This window comes from Pelecanus crispus, chromosome 10 (assembly GCF_030463565.1).
Source record: "Pelecanus crispus isolate bPelCri1 chromosome 10, bPelCri1.pri, whole genome shotgun sequence".
In the NCBI taxonomy this organism is placed as follows: Eukaryota; Metazoa; Chordata; class Aves; order Pelecaniformes; family Pelecanidae; genus Pelecanus; species Pelecanus crispus.
Genome location: NC_134652.1, coordinates 4,022,949 through 4,044,043, shown reverse-complemented (window position 1 = coordinate 4,044,043; position 21,095 = coordinate 4,022,949). Strand labels below are relative to the sequence as shown.

The 21,095-nt window shown below is 41.2% G+C and overlaps 1 protein-coding gene across 1 annotated transcript in view; it reads right to left on the bottom strand.

Annotated features, from left to right (window-relative positions):
- ADAM12 (ADAM metallopeptidase domain 12) overlaps positions 1-21,095 on the bottom strand; it is a 191,148-nt gene that overhangs the window by 22,105 nt on the left and 147,948 nt on the right. The window contains exons 12-14 of the mRNA XM_075717488.1: positions 10,119-10,296; positions 5,187-5,276; positions 3,286-3,481 (exon numbers count right to left, since the gene is read on the bottom strand). Of these exons, the coding sequence (XP_075573603.1) occupies positions 3,286-3,481; positions 5,187-5,276; positions 10,119-10,296 (464 nt within the window). The remainder of the gene's footprint in view (positions 1-3,285; positions 3,482-5,186; positions 5,277-10,118; positions 10,297-21,095) is intronic.

Genomic DNA, 21,095 nt, shown 5'->3' with positions numbered 1-21,095 from the left:
AGTGCTTGGATAAATTAGTATTTTTGCAAAAAACAGTTCGCAATGGTTTGGTCAGCTAACTTAGGTGGGAAGCCCATCTATTTTGCCTATAGGGTTGTACCCGGAAAAAACTGCAATGCTCTTACACCAGTGACAGGCCTTTGTAACAAATATTGACATTAAAATTAAGATTGCTCCTGCCTAAGCAAATGGCCATGACTATGCAACAAATTTAAGCATGTTCTAATTATTAAATCAATGTCTGCCATTGGCTCCACAAAATCATTGCTTTTTTCCCTCTTGGGGAAAAGTTGGAAAACACACTGACAAACATCTCCTTTCCTTCCCTAAAGAATAATTTTCTTGTCCATGTAGAAAAAGCCATGAGTCTAAAGCTGAGAATTATCTGTTTCTTGGTAATCGATAATTTCTCTCTCTTAAGTAGCTTTATCTGTGTATCTAGTTGCTCCCGGAAAATGCCAATGGAGTACCAGACATTACACAGATGCATAACTATCGATGTATCTTTCAGTCACATTACTATCAATAGGTCAGATCAGTGCAATTTGATATTTTTGAATAAGAAACACAAAAGGTCGCAAGCAATTCACGCGTATTGCTCCTTAAAGAGAAAAATGACATGCATTAAGGTGAGAGAGAGAGTAGAGAAACTGGTGTGTTCTCAGAATGAACTTGGTCTTTAAGAGGAAGTTAGGGCTACTTTCAGAGACTGTCCCCAGTGCTCCTCCCCTCCTTCACACCAAGCTTTCCATGCTATTGTAGATAGGGAATAGCAAAAAATATTTCTCTATTTGATTTGAATTTATCTGTTGGAAGTAACAAAAAACCCCAAGGAAATGCAAGTACTTCTTTCTGATTCCTACTGCTCAGCCCAATGTAAACAAGCTCTGAGAGTGCCCATCGTTTTTCTTTAGCTAGATCTAAAAATATTAAGATTGGTGTTTAGCACTGGGCTACTGGACATCTCTAATCTGATGAATAAAGAGATACAAAAGAAGACATTGATAAGGAATTCAATACACTGAATGTTATTTTAAGAAAAGTTATTGTATTTTGTTCTGCATGGCCTTCTCCTACTGGGAAGAAGTAAAAAGGAATTCATGTAGATGAACTATGATCTGTTTTCTCTTTACGGTATAGAATTTTTTTTTTTTTAAAACCACACAACTACTCCTTCACTCCACTCCAACACACAGTTGTTAAAAACAATTTTAATCAATTTCAACAGCCTGGTGAAAGTTTCAAATGTATCTTTTTGATATGATGTCCAGAGACAACATCTTAGAATATCAAGTCTCTCTTTCTGCTGCAAGCAAGGCTGGATGGAAAGTTTTTTTTTATCTGTCCCACGATAATTTTCCAACTGTGTGGCCCACCTAACCCTCTTCCCATTCTACCCCGCATCTGCCAGCTCATATTCCAACCAGATGTGATCAAGAGGTGGATATTCACATCCCTAGGATATAGGCCTTGGTTTTTGCTTGAACCCTATCTGCCAAACTGCTTGAAGGTTTACTTTACCGGCATTATTTCTAATTTATACTTCCAACAATGTGATCAGAACCAAGCCTTTCAGTTCAGGTTTGGTAATGTCCCAACCTCCCCCTCAAAATCTTTATCCTTGGGTATTCCCAAGACAAAGGGTATTCCAGTTAAAGTTTTTTTGAGCTTTGTTCTTAACAAAGTCATCTTTCTCATAAGCAGACCCCCATAGCCTTGACCGCTGGAGACTCCATGCACAGCAGTGCCCATATTGAATATTCCTCCAAGAAAGAAGACAAGACAGAATTAGGGGAGCCCGAGGGGTTTGGAGGACGTGCTGCATTAGGAAACAGACCTGGCAAGGGAGCTGCAGCAATTCAGCTCCCTGACCTTTAACTGAATTTTTCTCAGCGACTGAAATTATTAACAGTCCTACCGAGTAACTTTCCATGGCATGGGAAACTGGTTCATAAGGAGATTTTGCTTTATACAAGAGAAAATGTCTCTGTATCCAGGGGATTAAAAATCCCAGCATGACTAAGACTGGAGGCTATAATTGTACATGCCTATATGAGCTCATACGAACTCTACGACGCAAGTGGGATTCGGAGGAGTATATCAGATGTGTGGTTTGTTCCACGTGGGGAGATTAATTTTGAATTGGAACTCCTGTAATATGTTCTTATACCCACATGACCAAGCTAACCTATCTGCATCAGTGGCATTATTTCTCCAGATCTCTTTAAAGTGAAAATTTTGAGTGGTCCAAGTCCCTCTGAAGGTAACAGATAAATTCTTCAATGGGCTTCTGATGAGGGTTTTGACCAAGGGAAACATCTGTATGTCATTATATTGATACATAAGTTCTGAAACAGAGTTAAAGGCAGAGAGATACTGAATTGAAAGAGGCTAAGGGAGTGGAAAATGTTAGTTTAAAAGACATAATTAAATCCAGCTCTAAATAATGCTTCTCCTCAGGAGAGTTCAAAGTGGTTTTCCCATGTGAAAGAGGGGGCAAGTAAGATTTTGGAGGAGACATGACATGTCCCCAGCGATGCCGGAGGCAATAGCAAAATGCTGAGTTAATACTCGTATTTCAGTGGAAAGGCCACAGGATGTAACAGAAAGCTGAACAACTTTGCTGGGATATCATCTGTTTAGGATACCCCAAGAACTATGCGATTAGATTTTTTGCAAAAAGTAAGTAAATTCCCATGGGAGAATAAAATCTCCTTCTGCTTCAGTGCATACTCTGCTAAGAGTACTGTCAGGATGCAGGTTTACAGGGTAACGCCAATTAATAAAATACACACAACAATACAAGACTCTTATGTTAATGGCAAATATTAAACTCTGTTTTGGGATGTAGACAGACATATGTTTTGCAGATGAGCAATTCAGAGCACAGAAGGAAGCTTACATACCAGTCTGAAAAGGGACGCGATTTCGACCTGTCAAGAGCGTTCAGCACTTCGTAGGACGACATAAGCCCGTATCAAAGTCAGTATTAAGTGATTTGTCTAAGTTCACATAGCCATTTGCAGCAGCGTGGCAGAACGAACCTGGTTACTGTTGCTCTCTACCTCCTGCTGCAAGAAACCAACGCGACTGCAAATCACGGCTAAAATGAATCACAAAATGATTCCCTCATTATTCAGTTCTCCATTTTTGAAAAGAATAGATACAGATTGGTACTGTATAAAATTCCTCCAAATCCATCTATAATCACACGCTTTTTTTTTTTTTTTTTTTTTTTTCCCCCAAGTCTATCTCATAAACAGATTTCCTGGTTCTCAAACTCACCTTGGCCCCAGAGGGTGATACACTGCTGCTCGTGGGTCTGGCATATGCCGTTGTAGCAGTAGCCGTCCACCCCGTGGCACGCGTGCCCGTCGTGCAGGTACACGTTAGCTGGGCAGTGAGGGCTGGCTCCTGTGCAAAACTCTGGCAGATCACAGGAATTACTTGACTCTCTGCAAGAAATCCCCGCCGGTTTTAACTGCAAAACAAACAAAAACCCCGTAACTGCTGTAATTCCAATCAATAGGAGTTATGCAGCGGTATAACCCATGCAGCGCATGAACAGCTTTTTCCACTGGCTCTCCACCAACTGACCGCAGAGGACAGTATAAGGATTACACAGCTCTTTAAATACATTTATTTGACACAGGTTGCGAAGGGTTTGGCAGAAAGGAGGGCCAAGCCGAAGCTGCAGCTGCAACCATGGCTCACGTGGCTCAGGTCAGAAGGTAAACCCAGCCTTTTCACAGAATCATAGAATCATGGAATCATGGAACGGTTTGGGTGGGCAGGGCCCTTCAGAGCCCCCCCAGCCCAGCCCCTGCAGTGCCAGGGACAGCTTTAACCAGCCCAGGGTGCTCAGAGCCCCGTCCAGCCTGGCCTGGGATGGTTCTGGGGATGGGGCCTCCACCGCCTCTCTGGGCAACCCCTTCCAGTGCCTCACCGCCCTCACTGTAAAACATTTCTTCCTTATGGCCAGTCTAAATCTGTTCTTCCTTAGTTTAAAGAAGAATATGTATTCTCAAACACGAACCAAAGTTTTCAGTGTGCCTCCCGCAATGGTGCCTAAACACACAGGCACAGGACCAGTTTGGGCCGTGCTGCAAAGGATGCTCCGTAGCACTGGCCAAAAGTCAGGCCATCATCCTTTTCATCCTTAGAGCTAGAACAACACAGCGGTGAACAGGGCAGCCAGCCCATCACGTAACATGATGTTCTGCGTTATGTTATGGCTCACGAAGCCGCCAGCCCACCTGACTCTGGATTCAGCTGCCTGACAGCTTCCTGGGATGGAGCTGCATTTCCCCACGGAAATGTCGCTCTGTCATGGGCGTCAAGATCTTCTTCAACTTAATTATACAACTAGTCCGTGTAACTGTTCCCGTCCTGTCCTGATTTCCCTGGGTAACTACATGTTTTCAGAGCTGAAGGCAACTAGTAGGCAATGGTGGAATGCGCCAATCTGAACATTCACTTATCAACAACCACCACAAAAGATGGGTGTGCTCTGGGAGCAGCACTGAATTTTAACCGCATCCAGTGCCTTTGGTAAAAAGCAAAAAGACACAAAGATTGATTTTGCTAAAAAGCATTTGCTAGCTGTTTTGCTAGCTCGCTGCTACGGAGCTTTCAGGCAGACGGTTGCCACAGACACAATGGAAACTTGCTGAATGCTTTATTAGCCCATATGCAAGAGACAGTCTGAGAATTCATGAAGGTAAATGCCTGCGGCAAGTTGGCTTTTTATAGTATGTTAGGAGTCCACAAGAACTGATGATCTGCCATTAAAAATATATATGCTGTTGACAGAATTAATATTTTAAGAGTCTTCCCATAAAAAGAGGGTCCAGCATTTAATGACTAGCTTGCCAGAGCACAACATGCATATAAGCATGAAAAAAATCAAAGCATATAAAAGTTCATGAAAAAAGAAGAGGTTTTGCATGAGCAAATGAAGTGGCTACAAATAGCACAGACACCATTTAAAAAGTCTGTTGATCTGCTCCTTCAATATCTGTTACAGTTTGAGAATTTTTTTTAATTGCTTACATGAAATGCAAGTATCTTAATGCTTAACGATACCAATTTGCTTGTTCTGCATCCTTGCTTACTGCTGGGCAGTTGAGAAGATTATGGAATTCTTCCCACCCCACACAGGTAGAGAAACATTTCCCTTGGTTCACCTTGCAGTCTTCGCAGCAAAGTCCGTGTGCACACACTGCTCCCGGTTTCAAAGTACAGGTAGTTGCATTGCAGCACCGGTTTGTACATTCCTAGATGGAGGATAAATTTAGAGCAGACAACTTTCAGTCACAATGAGCTGTAAATCAAGAGGCTGCCTATAGCTCCGCCAAGAAAATCTAGGCATGAAATAATGAATTATGCATGCAATTCTACAACTTGATCCAAACGGTCTTGTCTGTCCTTAGATTCGACAGGCGCAATAATTGTAGTAAAACCAGAGAAGCCATTGAGGCAGGCTGGTTTATTCTAGCTATGGACCCAATCCTAAATATCACAGACAACTCAAGTACGCTAATACCAATCCTGACACGGTAGTACCGTCTTTTATTTCCACAAAAATCAGTGGAATGATTCCATTGCCTCCTGTGAGGATCCAGGACCTGCGTTACAGTCGCTGAGCATCACCGCTACGGCTCTCTGTTTTGTGATAGTTGCTCACCGAACTTCTGTATTGCATGGAGGCTGGTGGCTGCCACAAAGAAAGATGATGACACCATTCCGTGTAATCTCTTATCAGGGTATGTCAGTAACAGAGCTTTGAGAAAAGTATGAATGGCATTATCACTAACTGATACATCCCAATTTCACACTTACGGATTAGATGGTGGAATGCGTGGGCTTTTGCAAACTTTAGTCTCCTTAGAATGAGCTAGTAAGAAGTTTCAGAAAATAATGGGTTTGTTTTTCCAAGATTATGCTCACAAGCTGCAAGTTACATCAGCTGCACTGGAATCTCAGCTCTCTAACAAAAATAGCAGCAGATAAAATTGCTCTTCAGCTGTGTTAAGTCAGTTTGACTTAACAAGGGATCACTAACAATATAGGGAACACAGGAAAAATAAGTGGGTTAGAATGATGTTCACAGCCTCTTGTTACTTTATTGGCTTCTGTAAAGCTTTCCAACTGGAAGATAGGGCTACCACTGCACTCCCAAATAAAGAGCAAAATGATTCTCAGCGTTTCACTGTTTTCTTAGATAATATCTGCCTGAATATACAAAGCTCACTGTGCTGCTCTGAAGCAGTGGAACAACTTCCTGCACCTATTTTTGATCATGCCAGAAGGCAGCAGGCTACGCAAATATTTCTGTGCAGCTGCTGTATTTAAGAAGTAACGTTCCTCTGCACAGAAGCACATTTTAAAAATTCACCCCAATAGCAATCTGAGAAAAGCAGAGAGGAGGAAAGCAATGTCAGTCCAATTGAGTTACTTCTGAAACAGTCAGCTCCTATATCCCATCATCTGGCCCTACACCAGCCAGCCATGGAAAGCAATCAGCATTCCACAGACAGCTTGGGATAAAGACACAGCTCTTTGAATGATGTTACTGCAGCCTTTGAAATTTCCAATTGCTCACTCACTTATTACTCATTGTAGGGAATGAGCTTGGTAAATAGTTTTTGTGCCTGGGCTGTTAAATTTTCAGCAATGGTTTTAACATAAACAGGCAAGCAAACAGAAAAGGCTCAGAAGGCTTTCAGAGGCTGGAGGCTGCCACCCGAAACTACAGCTGTGTTGTAGTTTATTATTATTAATTATTAGTTACAACAGCAATGATGGGCATTGGGGTTCTTAGCGTAGGTGTCCTGGGCTCATCAGAGCACCTCAGACGGACCAACGCAACAGCACTTCTAGCATCACCTACATGATGCCGGATACTGTAGACAGGACATCTTGGTTTCAACCCTGTTTTTCTAAGAACATAGGACAGACCCCACTGGGTCAGCCTGTAACCCTTCCAGCCTTGCGTCCCCCTGACAGCCGCCAGCAGGAAATGCTTAAGGACAAAACTGTGAACACACATACACGATACCTTCCTAGTGTCCTGGTTTTCCCTTGGCTCCACGGACATTTTTAGCACCTGTAACACTGAGTGGAAAGGAACTCACAAGTAATCGGCACAGGCTGGGGAGCAGCGCCTTCTGCTTGTTTGAAACCTGCCACTTCCTAACTTCATATGCACAGTTCCTGTTGGGGGACAATTGCTCCCTACTCACCCTTTTCCAGTCCACTCGCGATTTTATCAGCTTCTGTCACATTTTCCTTCATTTTCTTCTTTTCCAGCCAGAGCCCCTCCGAAACCTTGAACCACCTTATTGCTTTTCTTTCAGCTTTTTTCATTCTGCTTTATCCTTCCTGAGATCAGGGAGGGGTAGGAAAAAACTGCACGCGCAGTTTCAGTCGCAGCATGCTGCAGATTTATGGAGGCCTACTGGTGCTTTGTTTTGCTTTCCTATTACTTCCCTAGTAGTTTCTAACAGCCTATTTACCTTTTAGACCACTCTTGAGCACTGAGCTGACATTTTCATGAGACTATTTATTGCAATATGAAGTCTTGTTCCTCTATGGTCAGAGTCAACTCAAAGTCCATCATCTTATATGTGATGTTTGGAATGTGCATCACTCTGCACTGAGTCCCATTTGTCACCTTAATGCCCGGTCCAGCTGTCTCAGAAGGTTCCTCTGCAGTTCTTCACAGCCAGCTTTCTTCTCTACCATCTTCTCTACCATCCTAACTAATATCATCAGCAAATTCAAGACTATTCCTCTTCCCAGGCTGTTTATGAATATGCTGAACTGTGTAGTCCCCAGGACACATCTCATGGATACATCACAGCAGATCTCCTTCCACTGCATAAAATGGACAATTTATCCCTGGTTGTATTTTCTATCTCTTAACACAATTTTTGCCCATGCAATATTCTCTCATCCTACAGCTGCTTAGTCTTCTAAAGAGGCTTTGGTGAAAGGCTTTGGTGTAAAGCCTCTCTGAACTCCTAGCAGGCTGCAATAACAGCATCGTCCCTTTCCATCCACTTGTTAAGTCCTTTGGAGCACTGTGATAGGTTTGTAAGACAAGATTTCCTGGCACAAAAGCTGTGTTGACTCGTCTCTGGCATGTCACAGCTGTTCAGGCACTAGCTCTTAATTACATTTGGAAGTAATTTGTCTGACTTCTGATTTACCAATTTGTAGTTTTCTGATCCTCCTTGCAGCCCGTTATAAAATTAGCCACATTTGTCACCTTTCAGTTCTCAGGGACTAAGGATTTTTTTTTTTTTTTTCCTTCTTCTATCTTTCCATGTGTAATCTACATTAACCCTTCTTCCGAGACACTGCAGCATGTCAGTATAACCCAAAATGAAGTTGGAGCTTAATTGGTAATATCACCCTTGGTCAGCTCTTACACCCTTGGCCGGGTGGTGGGCATGCCAGCATCCATTGCACTCAAGAAGATGAGCAGCACCTGCTGCACACGAGACTGCAGTGTGGATGGAGGTGGTCAAGCAGTCCCTACTGCATGGGTGTTTCCAGCGTTGTCTGAAGGGTGGGAGGTGTGCTACAGTCGTGACTCTCCGTCCTTATGAATCCATTGCTCTCCTGCTGCTAAGGAACGTCAGTGAGCACAGACCTCAACACGGGGCTAATGTTTTGCTTTGAGTAAAGGAGAATTATCCTACCAACCACCTACGTCTACATATTCCGACTGATATTTAATTCTGATCGCTGATAAAAGGCAACTAGCGTATGTTATTGTACAGCTTTCCATGCCATAAAATATTGCAACACCATTGACAAAACTCCCCTGGTATAAATGACTGGGCAGTGAATTATTAACTAATCTAATGGGTTTTCTGGTACCGCTCAGATTGTAGCAGTAAATTCCAAATTAATTTAATTGGGCCCAAGCTGAAGTTTTCCAATATAATTAAAACAGAAAAACATAGAAAGAAGAGGCAGATCAAGTCAGTGCTTGCTGACGTTAAGTGGCTTTGACTTGAAAAGGTATCGCTAACATTCAAAAGTGAAAATGAGAAAGATAACTGGGTTAGAAAGACATTTGCGAGCTGCTTGCACTCTATTGACTTTAAACAAGAAGATAAGCCTGCTTCCTCCAACCTTGTTACCCTGAAGAATGAGTGAACTGTCAGGAAATCCTTATGGCTTGTGTAAATCCAATACACTGTATAGACAGGATACAGCAATATCGCGCTGTTTTAACTGCCCTGATCTATATTGTCTGCAGAACCATATTTATCACAGGAAACAAATCCCTCATCTGCTGATGTATTTAATTCAGATAATCTGAGAGAAGTTCAATACAGCCAATGAGCATGGGAAGCCGAAGGGATAAGGATGTCGGCTCCGATCTTATTTGACCCCCAGGTTTTGCCTATCTCCTCCTGATCTGAGCAGTCCTCTGACACATTCACTAAACCAAATGGAATGAACTTTGAAGTAGTAGCGATCTTTCTGGGAGGCAGTAAAAGCTATTTCTGTTAGTAAGGTAATTGGCTAGCGACAAAGAAAAATCTCATAGTGAAGGAGGGAAAGGTCTTGTAGCTAAAAACTGAAGCTGGCTGCAATGAAGAAAAAATACCTAGGCAATACTGCTGTTTATATAACTATTTATATTTATATTAATATGAATATATGAGTGGCTTCTCATATATGGAAAAAAAACCCTTGAATTAATCCATAGTATCTTGACAAATTTGAGTAATGTTAACAAATTTATTTGGAGTTTAGCTTATTAGCTAGCACTCACCGGAATGTCTGTTGTTAGGAACATGGCAGTTAGTCATGGTTAGTTGTTGGACAAGCCGTGAGAGAGTTTGCTCTCTAACGGCGAATCGAGCACATTCTTAGCTAAAGCCCTGCCTGAACTTTAGCAACTCAACTGCAAGTCAGGCAGAAACTTCCCACGTCTCTGAGGACTCCGAGGTTTAAGCAGATAAGATGGAAGCAGTGAAGGGAGAGTTTTGGTTTACACCAAGTAATGTTAAACGTGCCAAACCAATTGTGAATCGCCTTTAATGTTAAAAACCTGCAGACAGGAGGTGAGCAGTAATTCTCAGGGGGTGTCTTACATCAGGTTCCCCGCAGTCGCACTCCTCTCCGTCTTCCACATAGCCATTCCCACACTTCTGTCCACCAAAGGACTCCTTGACTTCAGGCAAGTTAAACAGACACATTCCCACTCCTTTTTCCAGGCTGTTTTCCAGGTCCTTTCTACTGCAGCTACTGAATACCATGGGAAATGGATAGCTAGAAGAAAAATAAGTGTAGAAAAAAAAAAAGAGGTGCTATTATCAGATGAAAACATCTCTCTTCTGTCACACTGGTGACCTTTTAGCACATCTATGCACTAACAAGAAGACTGTGTTCATTTTTTTTTAACCCTTTAACATAGGATTGAAAAATAGCAATTCACTGTGAAATTGTGCCAGAACCATTTAACCATTCTGACTATGAGTAAGGGAATTTCCATCATTTTCACTTAGATTTGTAGCTGCTGGTAAGGATTGGAAGTGTTCACATTTGGAATTCATTGTCCCTCTTTTGCATATGTAGTTACAGAGCAAATTTTGATCATGAGCCTAAAGAAATACTGGGCTTGCAAGGAGGATTCCCGCATTTACAGGACTGCAAAACATCCTAATCCTTCTTGGAAAATTCAGCCTCAAATGGCAAATTCATTCATCTTGCTCTGCAGTATGGCAAATTTCCCACTCTTTTCAGAAAAAAAAAAAAATAGAGAAAAACACCGAGTTACTTGATAAGAGCCTGCTTCTGCAATTCATCAACGTCGAGCTTGGGAACAGCATGATTAAAACAAATACAGTTCTTATTTTAAATCAGGATGACTGACTACTGAAAATACCCATATTTTGAGTTCACACTGCTGAGAGCAGGATTTGGCCCTGCTGTGCAGGCATGTAGCGGCTTTGGTTTCTTTTGGAAAACGCATGGACAATGTTATCAAAATGATCCAGTGTAGTATGAATATCACCAGATAATTTGTGGTTTTCTGTTGGAGGACTTTATTCCATTTTCACTAATGAACGTTTGCAGGTTGATTCACAGATACGAGACGAAGTGGCACCTGGCTCTGGCCGTCAGAATCACGTCCTAACATCTACTGTGCCCTCTCCGCACTGAGCTGTGTACATGGTTACGTGGAATCTGGATCACAACCAAGTCATAAAACAGCATGTCCCCTAAGACTTGGTACCTTCGTCACTGCTGCCCCATGGTCCAGCAGTAATTCAACGTTATGGCAGCTCAGGGAGCCAACCTGATAATAACCGGACTTTATTCACTCAATGCTTTGTATCACTCACATGTTATTAGGGCATAAGCTTTACAGACAAGCAAGATAACAGATGGAAGTTCTGCACTGCTGAACTTCAGACTTCGATTAATCTACTGTTGGTTCTAATATCCTGAAATGAAAAACTTTGTGAACGATGATGCCTATAGTTATCAGAAAGGGAACATTTCTTTTTAAAAAAAAAAAAATGCTTGACAATTTCAAATGCAATAGACCTTCCTCTGCTGACATGAGGAGGTTAATTAGGATATTCTAGAAAGGTTACAGGTACCTTACAGAACAGAATTTATTTTGTGCCTATTTAAAATTACCTCTTTTACAGATTCTTTTGCAATAAAACAGCCAGGTCATTGGAAAAGAACATAAACATGGTTCTGAAGAAGAAAATAATTTTCGTGTATCACTATAGGGCTTGTCTAGTTAAACTAAACAGTTCTGTGATTCACTGGCATGTGACTTTAGAAAGTTAATAGGCATCTCCACTTTAAAAGCTGATTTCTGGAAAATGTGAATGTTTAGGCAAAATGACAGAGTCTAAGATAAATAAAGAAATTTCAGAATAATATGAGGTAGGAGTCAGGCTGCTAGCTGCAGCTCTGGGCCCCACAGGAAAACAGGGAAGGTACTCAAAGTAATGGAACAGAAAATAAAGGCATTTGGGAAACCTCCTACCGACCATTTTATATTGAGCAATTGGAGATGTTCTTAACAGGACACCACAAACTCCTGTCCTGCTCTTAGTTTCTTTGGGAAAAAAACCCACAAAATTTTGTGTACATGACTATGAACAAGTAGATGGATGTACACTACTATCAAACACCAGAAAAAAAACTCAAGAAACCCAGATATATCTGACTGTTAAATCCTGCACAAAATATATGAGTGCTTGATCAGACATGATCCTCATATCAAAGTATGAATAAATGAATACTGCATCATCCAGGCAAGATCCTTCACTTCAGTGACACAGATATACTTTGATATCCACTGAGATGAGACAGGGAGACATACATACCTTACGCAGACTGAAATCAATTCAGGGATACAAATAATGCATTTTTCCCTGTGCCATATGTCTCAGCCACACATGGATCATGAGAATAGCTCACCAGTCAAAACTCTCAATATTTTAGGGCTGCTCCTTTGTATCCATGAATGCTCAGGGTCATTTGCATGAATGTAAGATGTGTCTGTCCATCACCGGGAGAACAGAATCCTTACTCTGTACCAGAGGTGAAATAATGTCATTGTTAATGAATGAGGTTTCTGTTTCCCCCCCGAGGAACTTCAAGCTGTTTCCTATTTTGAACTAAGGGATCCATTCATCTTCTGCCTTTTCCTGCTCTTGACGCTGATTTCCTCAGCTGACATCAGCACAGCACATGTTATTTGATGAAATTTTCTGAAAATACTTTTTCTTTACCAAGTAAGTTCAAAATAAAGCGATACAAAACCAGAGATGAACCCAACAAGTGGAAAGAGAGAGCAACCGAAGGGTAACCACACCATGCAAGAGAAGATCCCACATCAATTGATGCAAGTTGGTATTTCATTGGAAACATAATTGATCTTTAATACTGTGATATTCTGACCCAAAACCATTCTTCTTTTTTTTTTTTTTGCCAAAAAAAAATCCCATGTAACAGCCACAGCATTTGATCATTGTGATTTTAGGCTACATTTTGGCTGTCTTTGCAATTTTAAAGCTGTTTCATCAGAAGCATGAAATCCCTGGCAGATGGGAAGGGAAGCTATAGCTTTCAGATGTCAGTAGCATTAGGCATGATGTTTAAGTGAATCTGGAGGTTGTGAAAAATGATGAAGTAATGGTCATGTGAAAGAAACTCATCCTCTGAACAAATGCAGCAAACCTCCTTGCTCTACCCTGTTAAGAGGCTTCAGACCGCACCTGGAAGGACTACCTTTGGGTGGGAAAACGTAATGGGGTCTCCACAGTAAAGTCAGTCTTGACCTGCGTCTGAGATTTGGGTAACATATATATCTATGCTTTCTGTGTAGCTCAGACACCTATCCCATTGGAAAAACTCTCAGCTACCAACTCATATAGGCCATTGGAAAACCTTCCAGAGGTAAAAAATTCATTACCAATCAGTGTATTGCATTATCCTTCACTCAAGACATTTTCTTTTACAGATCTTTATTTTTCTGCAGTTGGGAAGAGAAAGGAAACTTTAGTCCAACCTCATTCCTGTTCTAAGATGCTGAATAGCCCACACATTTTCTACACTGTTTGAATCTGTAGATTTAATACACAATGGCTCATTTTGTCAAATCATTCTGGCTGTGGGTACAACTCTACGGAACTCAAATCATGCCCAGCACTACATCAGTCTCTTCAGTGGGTTTACAGGAAGGAAAATAATTTCAGAGTCTTTCTACCCCTGTTGAATCCACAGCATTCCTCAGTGTCTCCTTGGTGCTTAAAAGATGCGCTTAATCTCAAGCAACGAATATCCTAGCTCCCAGCAAAGATAGCTTTGACTGCTCCTGCAAATGAGAGCTTCACAGTAGTAAGAGGATGCCTAGTAATTGATTCCTTTAGAAACAGAGTCTGGTCTTGTCCCATTCATTTATATTTCAAGCACTCAAGCCATTCAAATGCCAGTTTCCTTTATGTAGTTTTGCATTTAGTCTGTATTAGATGGCTCCTTTCATTAGATGGCTCCTCCATTCAACTAAGTGAAGTGGCATCATCACTGTGTCAAGTCCCTTTTAAAAATAGAGAGTTCTTTGTACTAGCACCGCTTCGCCCAGCGTAGGCTTTTTTTGCATGAATTATAAAAGTTCATCTCCACCATCTCCATTTCAGAGGCATTCCCCCTCCTAACAGGCTGAATAATGAGCGAGTACAAGCACAGAAACAGAGTCACTGCCCCAGAAAATTATAGTCTTAAGAGATCAGACAGCCAAAGCATGCAGGAGAAACAGAGTGGCTACTGATTCACGCAGGGTAACACAGCAGATCAGCTACAGACCTAGCACCGATACCACCGCTGAGGCTGGTGCGTCATCTTTGCCATCGCTGTCTTTCCCATTGCTCCATCTGGAAAACGCCTGGAGGGGCACTGACTTGGGCTGCAGGAGACTTTTGCTCCATTCCAAACCCTGCCACTGCGTTGCAGCAATGCCTTCGGAAAGCCATCGGAAGTGAAACTCCCTTGGTTCTTCCAAAACATGTCTATCTACATCTTTAGGCATCTAAACATTTAGTACCTTGGATCTACCTCCTTTGTGTTCCTCCACCATACAGCACAACATATTTTGCTGTTTCTCAAGAAGCATCACTGAAGCGATAACACCACCAATGCTTCTGGCAATTCTCTATGCATTGCACAGGAGAATAAACTGCAGGTTCACAATATCTTGAAAACTAACATTTTGATTAGTACAATTATTGCTCTCCAATCTCAGGTTTTTTTCTTATTCAAGAACTGCCTTGTACTCTCCAAAATGTTGGTATATACACACACATACATTATATGTATATATTTAATTATGTATCTATTTATAGGGTTCATTTATTCCAGTTCATATTGCAACCTGAAATTCAGCATTATGGCAATGTTTATACAGAGCCTTTTACCAAGTCCCTGAAGTGTTTTACAAGTATTCGCTCAACGAAAATAAACAACAGCCCCAAAGAGCTCTATTAAGTACCACCAGGCCTTCCTCCCTGAGGTAATATGATAATTGGAGATTATATTAATTTTAAAAGGGCATTTTGATTTTCCAGAGCACACTTATTGAAACAACTGTTGACTAGCTAATTTCCAAAGGTGCAGAAAACTGGGAGAGGGCTTTGTCCGCAATGCTTGAAAAACCAAGCCTGAGAACCCATATCTGGAAATAGATAAGGCATCAGCCATGCTTTTTAGGAGCATGAAGGTGCTCAAAGACAAGAGGGGTGCTGAGTCCTAGCCCTCTGAGTCAGAAATTTCACTAGTCAAGCACCCGAATTTCCAACACTTCCCATGACAAGACCTTGTCTAACTGAAGATCGCAGTGTCTCTGTGTCTCTCTCGACCCTAGGGCCCTTTGAGATTCACAAATATGAATACTGACTCGCCTTAGTCTCCAAAATTCTTGATTTTTGGCTGCACAGTGGCTCACAACTCGAGAGGAGGAGAACAACTCAGATCCTTTTATTGGAGGCAGAAGATGTGAGTTCGAGCTCTCTCTTGGTCAGACTCTACAGAATGATTTACCCACAGTTGTGTGGGTTTTCTGTTGCATATCCCAGTCTTACATGGGAACCTAAAAATAGGGGGGGTTAACTACAAAAAATAGGGATAGGGTTTCTTTTGTTCATTCAGGTATAAGTGATTTTTCCATGGAAAAAATGTCAACAGTAGAGAGAGTAACAGAAGAATAAACCGCTAGAAGGGAGAAGCTCAAGCGACATGAATGTTTCTAGACCCAGTGAGGTGTTGATTTCAAGGAACTATGACAATTTTCCAGCCTCCTCTAACTCCTGATCTAATTGACATAATTCTTTCCCACTGAAAAGCAACCCCTTGGTTTCAACCTTCTAGACATTATTACTGCTCTCCATCTCTTGAAAACAACTTTTTGTGGTCTCCTAAGAGATATGAGCCTACTAGAATAAAACTGAATTTGCTATTAGATGACATTTTTTGACACTTCAGCTATTCTGTACAGCACGTATGTTAATGAATTAGTAAGCATCAAGAACCTCACAGAATTAGGTATTAAGCAGGAGATAAAATCCAGTTTTCTTTGATATTGAAATAGGTGTTCAAATACTACAGGATCCCTCTGTGTATCAAGTTCTGTCATTACACATTATTTCATACGCCTCGTGTTTTAATGGCAATTGTTTAAAATTAGACAAGTGCAATAATATGGAAGGGCTTTAAAATCTATTATTTAAACAATGTCTTCATTTGTAAGTACTTTTGAGGGAGAAAGACACAGATGCAGTTTTAAAGTAGATCCCACAAGCACAATAAAGGGAGACCCTAAAGGTACCTGCAGATTCTCTCCCACCCAAAGCTTTTGCAAATGGCAAACACCCAGCACAGCTGGGAGGAGGGGGTAAACTGGAGGACCCTTTGGGGTCCCAGAAAATGTGCAGGCCCTCGCAAGCAGCACATGATAGAACTTTGTTCAAGACACCAGTCCCAGAACTGATGGGGATCATCTTTTTCAGCAGTGTTGGAAGGATTTAGCTAAAAATGTAGAGTGTTTTTTTATATATATATATACGAAGTATTGAAATGGAAGGTTTGCTTCAGAAGGCACTAGATGTCTGACAGCTCATACTTATTTTTCTAGCCTATTTTTCACTCTCTTGCTCCTCATTTCTAGTTTTAATCCCTAGAGCATCAATAAAGTAGAGCACAGAACTGGGCCATGTAGTTATACATGACATCAAAGCTCTTGCTGTCTGACTTCATGGTCAGTGATTTAAAAACAAGCCTAGATTTCTCCTACAGCTTTTGTCATGTTCACTACATTGGTAGTTTTTACAATTCCAATAAACAACTGTGAATATGTCACACTAGTGGTTAATTTAATTGATGTGTAGTGGCAATGGCTTGTTGTGCTACAATGAAATTTCCAGGGTTATTGAAAAGAAACTCTTTCCAAGTAAATGTTTAAACTTCACACACAAATGCTTTAGGTTCATTTTAATTTGGCCCTGGGGATAGTGCAGATTCCCCGAATGCGTTCAAGTAATCTCACTTCAGGTGCCTAGATTGGATTGTCATAGCCCCAGCTGAGACTTGACCTCTCCCATTAAACTGAAGGTGAAAATTTAACTACCTGAAGTATTCAAAAAGGCAGATTTATAATACTGAATGTGGGACTTCAGGGCAGAAAGCAGCGATGAAACAAACGGCTGGATGGTTCAGAAAAGTGCTTTCTGCAAAGGAACAAAACTAAATGGCTTTATACAGTAGACACTGTCATGGCTTGATATTTCTGCAGTCACAAAACTGCCAAATAAAACATTATTAGCAGTTACTTTTACTTTGACAAATGTAGGGTCAAAGAAGTTTCTTCTTGTTGAGAGGCCTATTGTGACTTTCATTTCTGTGTTCGGGGGGTGAAGCAATACTAAACCAATTTATCAGTCCTGACAGTATTCAGACTATATGCTGGAGTTATCTGCATTGCAAAAGCTCTATGGGAATTGAACTCAGACAACTGCTCTTCCTGTTGGAAACCAGACAGCCAAGGAAAGTAGCTATAATCAGTTTGAATTTGCCTCTGGCTCATCTTTTGCTCTGTTTCCTTTTAGGCCACTACCTCATTAATAAAAATTTGCTGGATTGCTGAGAGTTCAGGTTTCGCAATCTACTACTTAGAATTTGAGGTTAATCCAATGCTGACTACAGTAAAAGTAAAAAAGCAACAAATAGCAGAGGGAAGGATGGAAAGGCCAGGTCAGGTCTGGTCCCAGGCTAAGGAAAAGCAGGCAGCGGGCGCACCGTGCCTGCCAGCAGTTGCTGGCAATGAAGGAAACTGTAGATAAGAAGCACAACCAGAATGCCCTGTGTTTAAATTTGTCACACAAAACACAACATCCTCAGCACGTGACAAGCAAATAAAGACAAATCGTCCCTCTCGTTGCTCAGAATACCTTGCTGAAGATCAGCTTCCTACTGATTCCTGGTTAGATAAAGGGCACTGTTGGACCTGGCTTGAAATGCTAGGACAGCGCTACATCATGAGGATGCTTCATTTAGTTCCCAACATGATTTTACAACCAGCTTTTGTTTTAGGCAGTTACATTCTGATTTTCTCCCTTGAAAAACCTTGGAATTCTTTCTTAAATAGGTTAGGACCGGACTGAGAGGAAAAAAATCAAATCTGACTTTGGGAACACGGTTTGAGAGGAGCACTTTATAGAGAGCATGTTTGGGTGAGGGAGAAGAAGAAAATAATTTTTCAAAACCCGAAGTAGACCAAACAAAAGGGAATATCAAACCCAGATTGTAATACAGAAAAAACAACCCACGATATTTATTTGTGGACGTTTCCCTCTTTCACCAGTACAAGCTCCTGTCCTGCCCGTGTGTATCCTAAACACAAGTCGTGATACGCTGCACCCTAAAGAACGAAAGAAGCATACACGGTTATCGTCCCAGCTGATGTGATCAGTGTGACCAGCTTGATTTAAAGACCTGCCATACTGTTGGTACGTGGCCTCAGCAGATGGATTTGGGTGAGGATGAGCCTGTACATCAGGTGAGCAGATCAAATAACAGCAAGTGAAGGGAAGACGACTCCCAGGAGGGCTAAATCCCACAAGGAGGAACCCAGGCCAGGGAGAAGAGATTTGGGAAGCAGCCCTCTGGACAAAGCACATGAAGAAGCTGCCCGCTGGGAAGAGCAGTAGCAGAAGCACTAAAAGAATGAAGCTTATGGAAACGCCAGTCGGCGAGACGTGGGTGCTAGAGAAAAATGTCTGAGCCGTGCAAAAAGCTGGAAATAATATATACCTCAGGGACAGGCTCATATTGATTTCACTTAACATCTGTACTACCTGCTCTCTTAATAAATCAGGACTTCAAGACAAGAGTATCTGACTTTTAAGCAGCATGGCTCAATTTCTTTTTCTTTTAGAAGATCCAAAGGAAAGATAAGTGAGGCATAACAGTGCCAGAAATCAGACTGCATTCCTCCAGCATCTCCACCTTCCCTTCTTCTGCTACCAGATCAGCACTGAGAAAAAAGCAGTTTACCCTGTATCACCTAAATCACCTCAGACAAATGGAGGTGGAATTCTTTAAAAAAAAATCATAGATATAAAATATCAATTAATCACTTTTTCTAGCTTCCCTTTTCTTTTTCACAGATCTTGAACAAAGAAAATAAACTCATTAGTAGCAACATGGTATGCAATCATTATTTCAAGCCATGAGAATGGTTCCAGCCATGATCTAAGACTTAGGGATCCTTAAGCGAGCAAATTAAAACTTTCACTCACAGGAATGAAAGGCTTCTGAGAAATCTAAAGGAATCCATAGGTATCCTGATGAAATCCTGGCCTTACTGAAGTCCATAGGAGCCTTCCTACCAGCTTCGATGGAAGCTGGATTTCACATCTGGTGCTAATCAGCTGCCAGGAGAACAGCAATGATGAAGATGAACGCAACTTCCATCCTATGTTAGAAGCAGGCAGAAAGGCCTCCTAGGACACCAAAGTCATTTCACCTCTTTATTTTCGGTGACTTTACGCTAAAATAGGTGGTTGCTTATCTTCGTCTCAGCACTGGGGCTGTGCCATTCAGTTTTAGAAAGCTGAAATGGAGCCTACCTGCATTTCTGCCACAAGAATCCCACAGTAAATGCATCCAGGACTTTGTAATAGGCTTTGACATTAGAAAAGAAAAAGAATGACTTTGCAGGAAGCAATTGTTGGGGTAAAATGGACATCTTCCCTCTCTGAATTTTAAACATTTTTCACATCTATCCCAGGCACAAAAGACTCTGTGATTCCCATGACAACTGTGGCGAATGCAGCTCTAGGCATCATTTAATTACGGTGATTCAGCCTTCCGAGTCAACGTAAGTTCTTTAAAGTGCTTCAGGGCATACAACACATGTTCAAAAAGGAGCATTCATGTGACCTTAAAAATATGCCCTTTAAGGTATGTTTCCATTTATACTCTGGGAATTTGGAATTCATTAACACCAATTAAAACTGGACATTGTGTGCTTAATTCTCCATGCACTGCACTACAGATTTATCCCTGCAGGTTGAAAAGTTTTTTTGATGAAACAGAAAGCTAAGATAAAGGGAGATGTCCTTATATGATTTGTTCTCATGGGTCATGGCAGTAGCAATACTACAAGAGAAAAATGTCCCTTACAGAGCTATATTTTCTATGGATATTACACCGACAAGACAAAATACAGCTGAGCTCTCACATACCAGCATCCAAGCCAGTAAAACTGTACCCATTCTGGATACATCATATAGTAGAAACCACGACTTGTCCTTAAGTATCTGCTATAAATAATCACACCAGAAGTAAAATATGTTTTCATTTGAGAAGTAACCTCTCTCCTTGTCAGCTTCACTTACAGAAAACGCATGCTGTAAATCTGTACGAATTCTCCTCTAGAATACACCAGAAAAGCCAAATATTTTCACTTCTAACAGCACATCTACTGAAATCTGAAAGAGTAACTAAAATGAAAAGCGAAACCTTTTTCTTAAAGACCTGCCCCGTAGCTCTGTGTGATAATTGTGAACAGCGACCCACTCCTGTAAAGGACTGGGGAACGTGCAATGTATTTCAACCAACACTACTAATTCTTCAGCGCAGATCTCATTTACTTCCACAATTAAATATATCTGTAATGTATGGAAATTATTAACAAAAAGGAACGCCAAAGGCACTGCAGACATGGTGCTACTTGGAGTTAAGTGAAAGGCTGACATAAATCTATTCTGTAATCTCGTGGCTGTTTCCTACTAAAGGAAGGACCAGAATGCAATGTGCTAAATTACTAGGGCATAGGGATATGTTGCTTAAGTTTTTTTAAAAAAGCATTTGCACTGCTGGCACGACAGACCTAGCTCTGTCACAAGCAATTTATTACATCAGTATATCAACTTTATTAAAAGAAGAAAAAGACAACAAAGAAGTCTGCCTTTGTGTAGAGCTCAGCTCAGACTGGTTTGGAAACATAAACAGCTTCAGAGTTTAATTAGAAGCTGTTTACATCTTAAAGA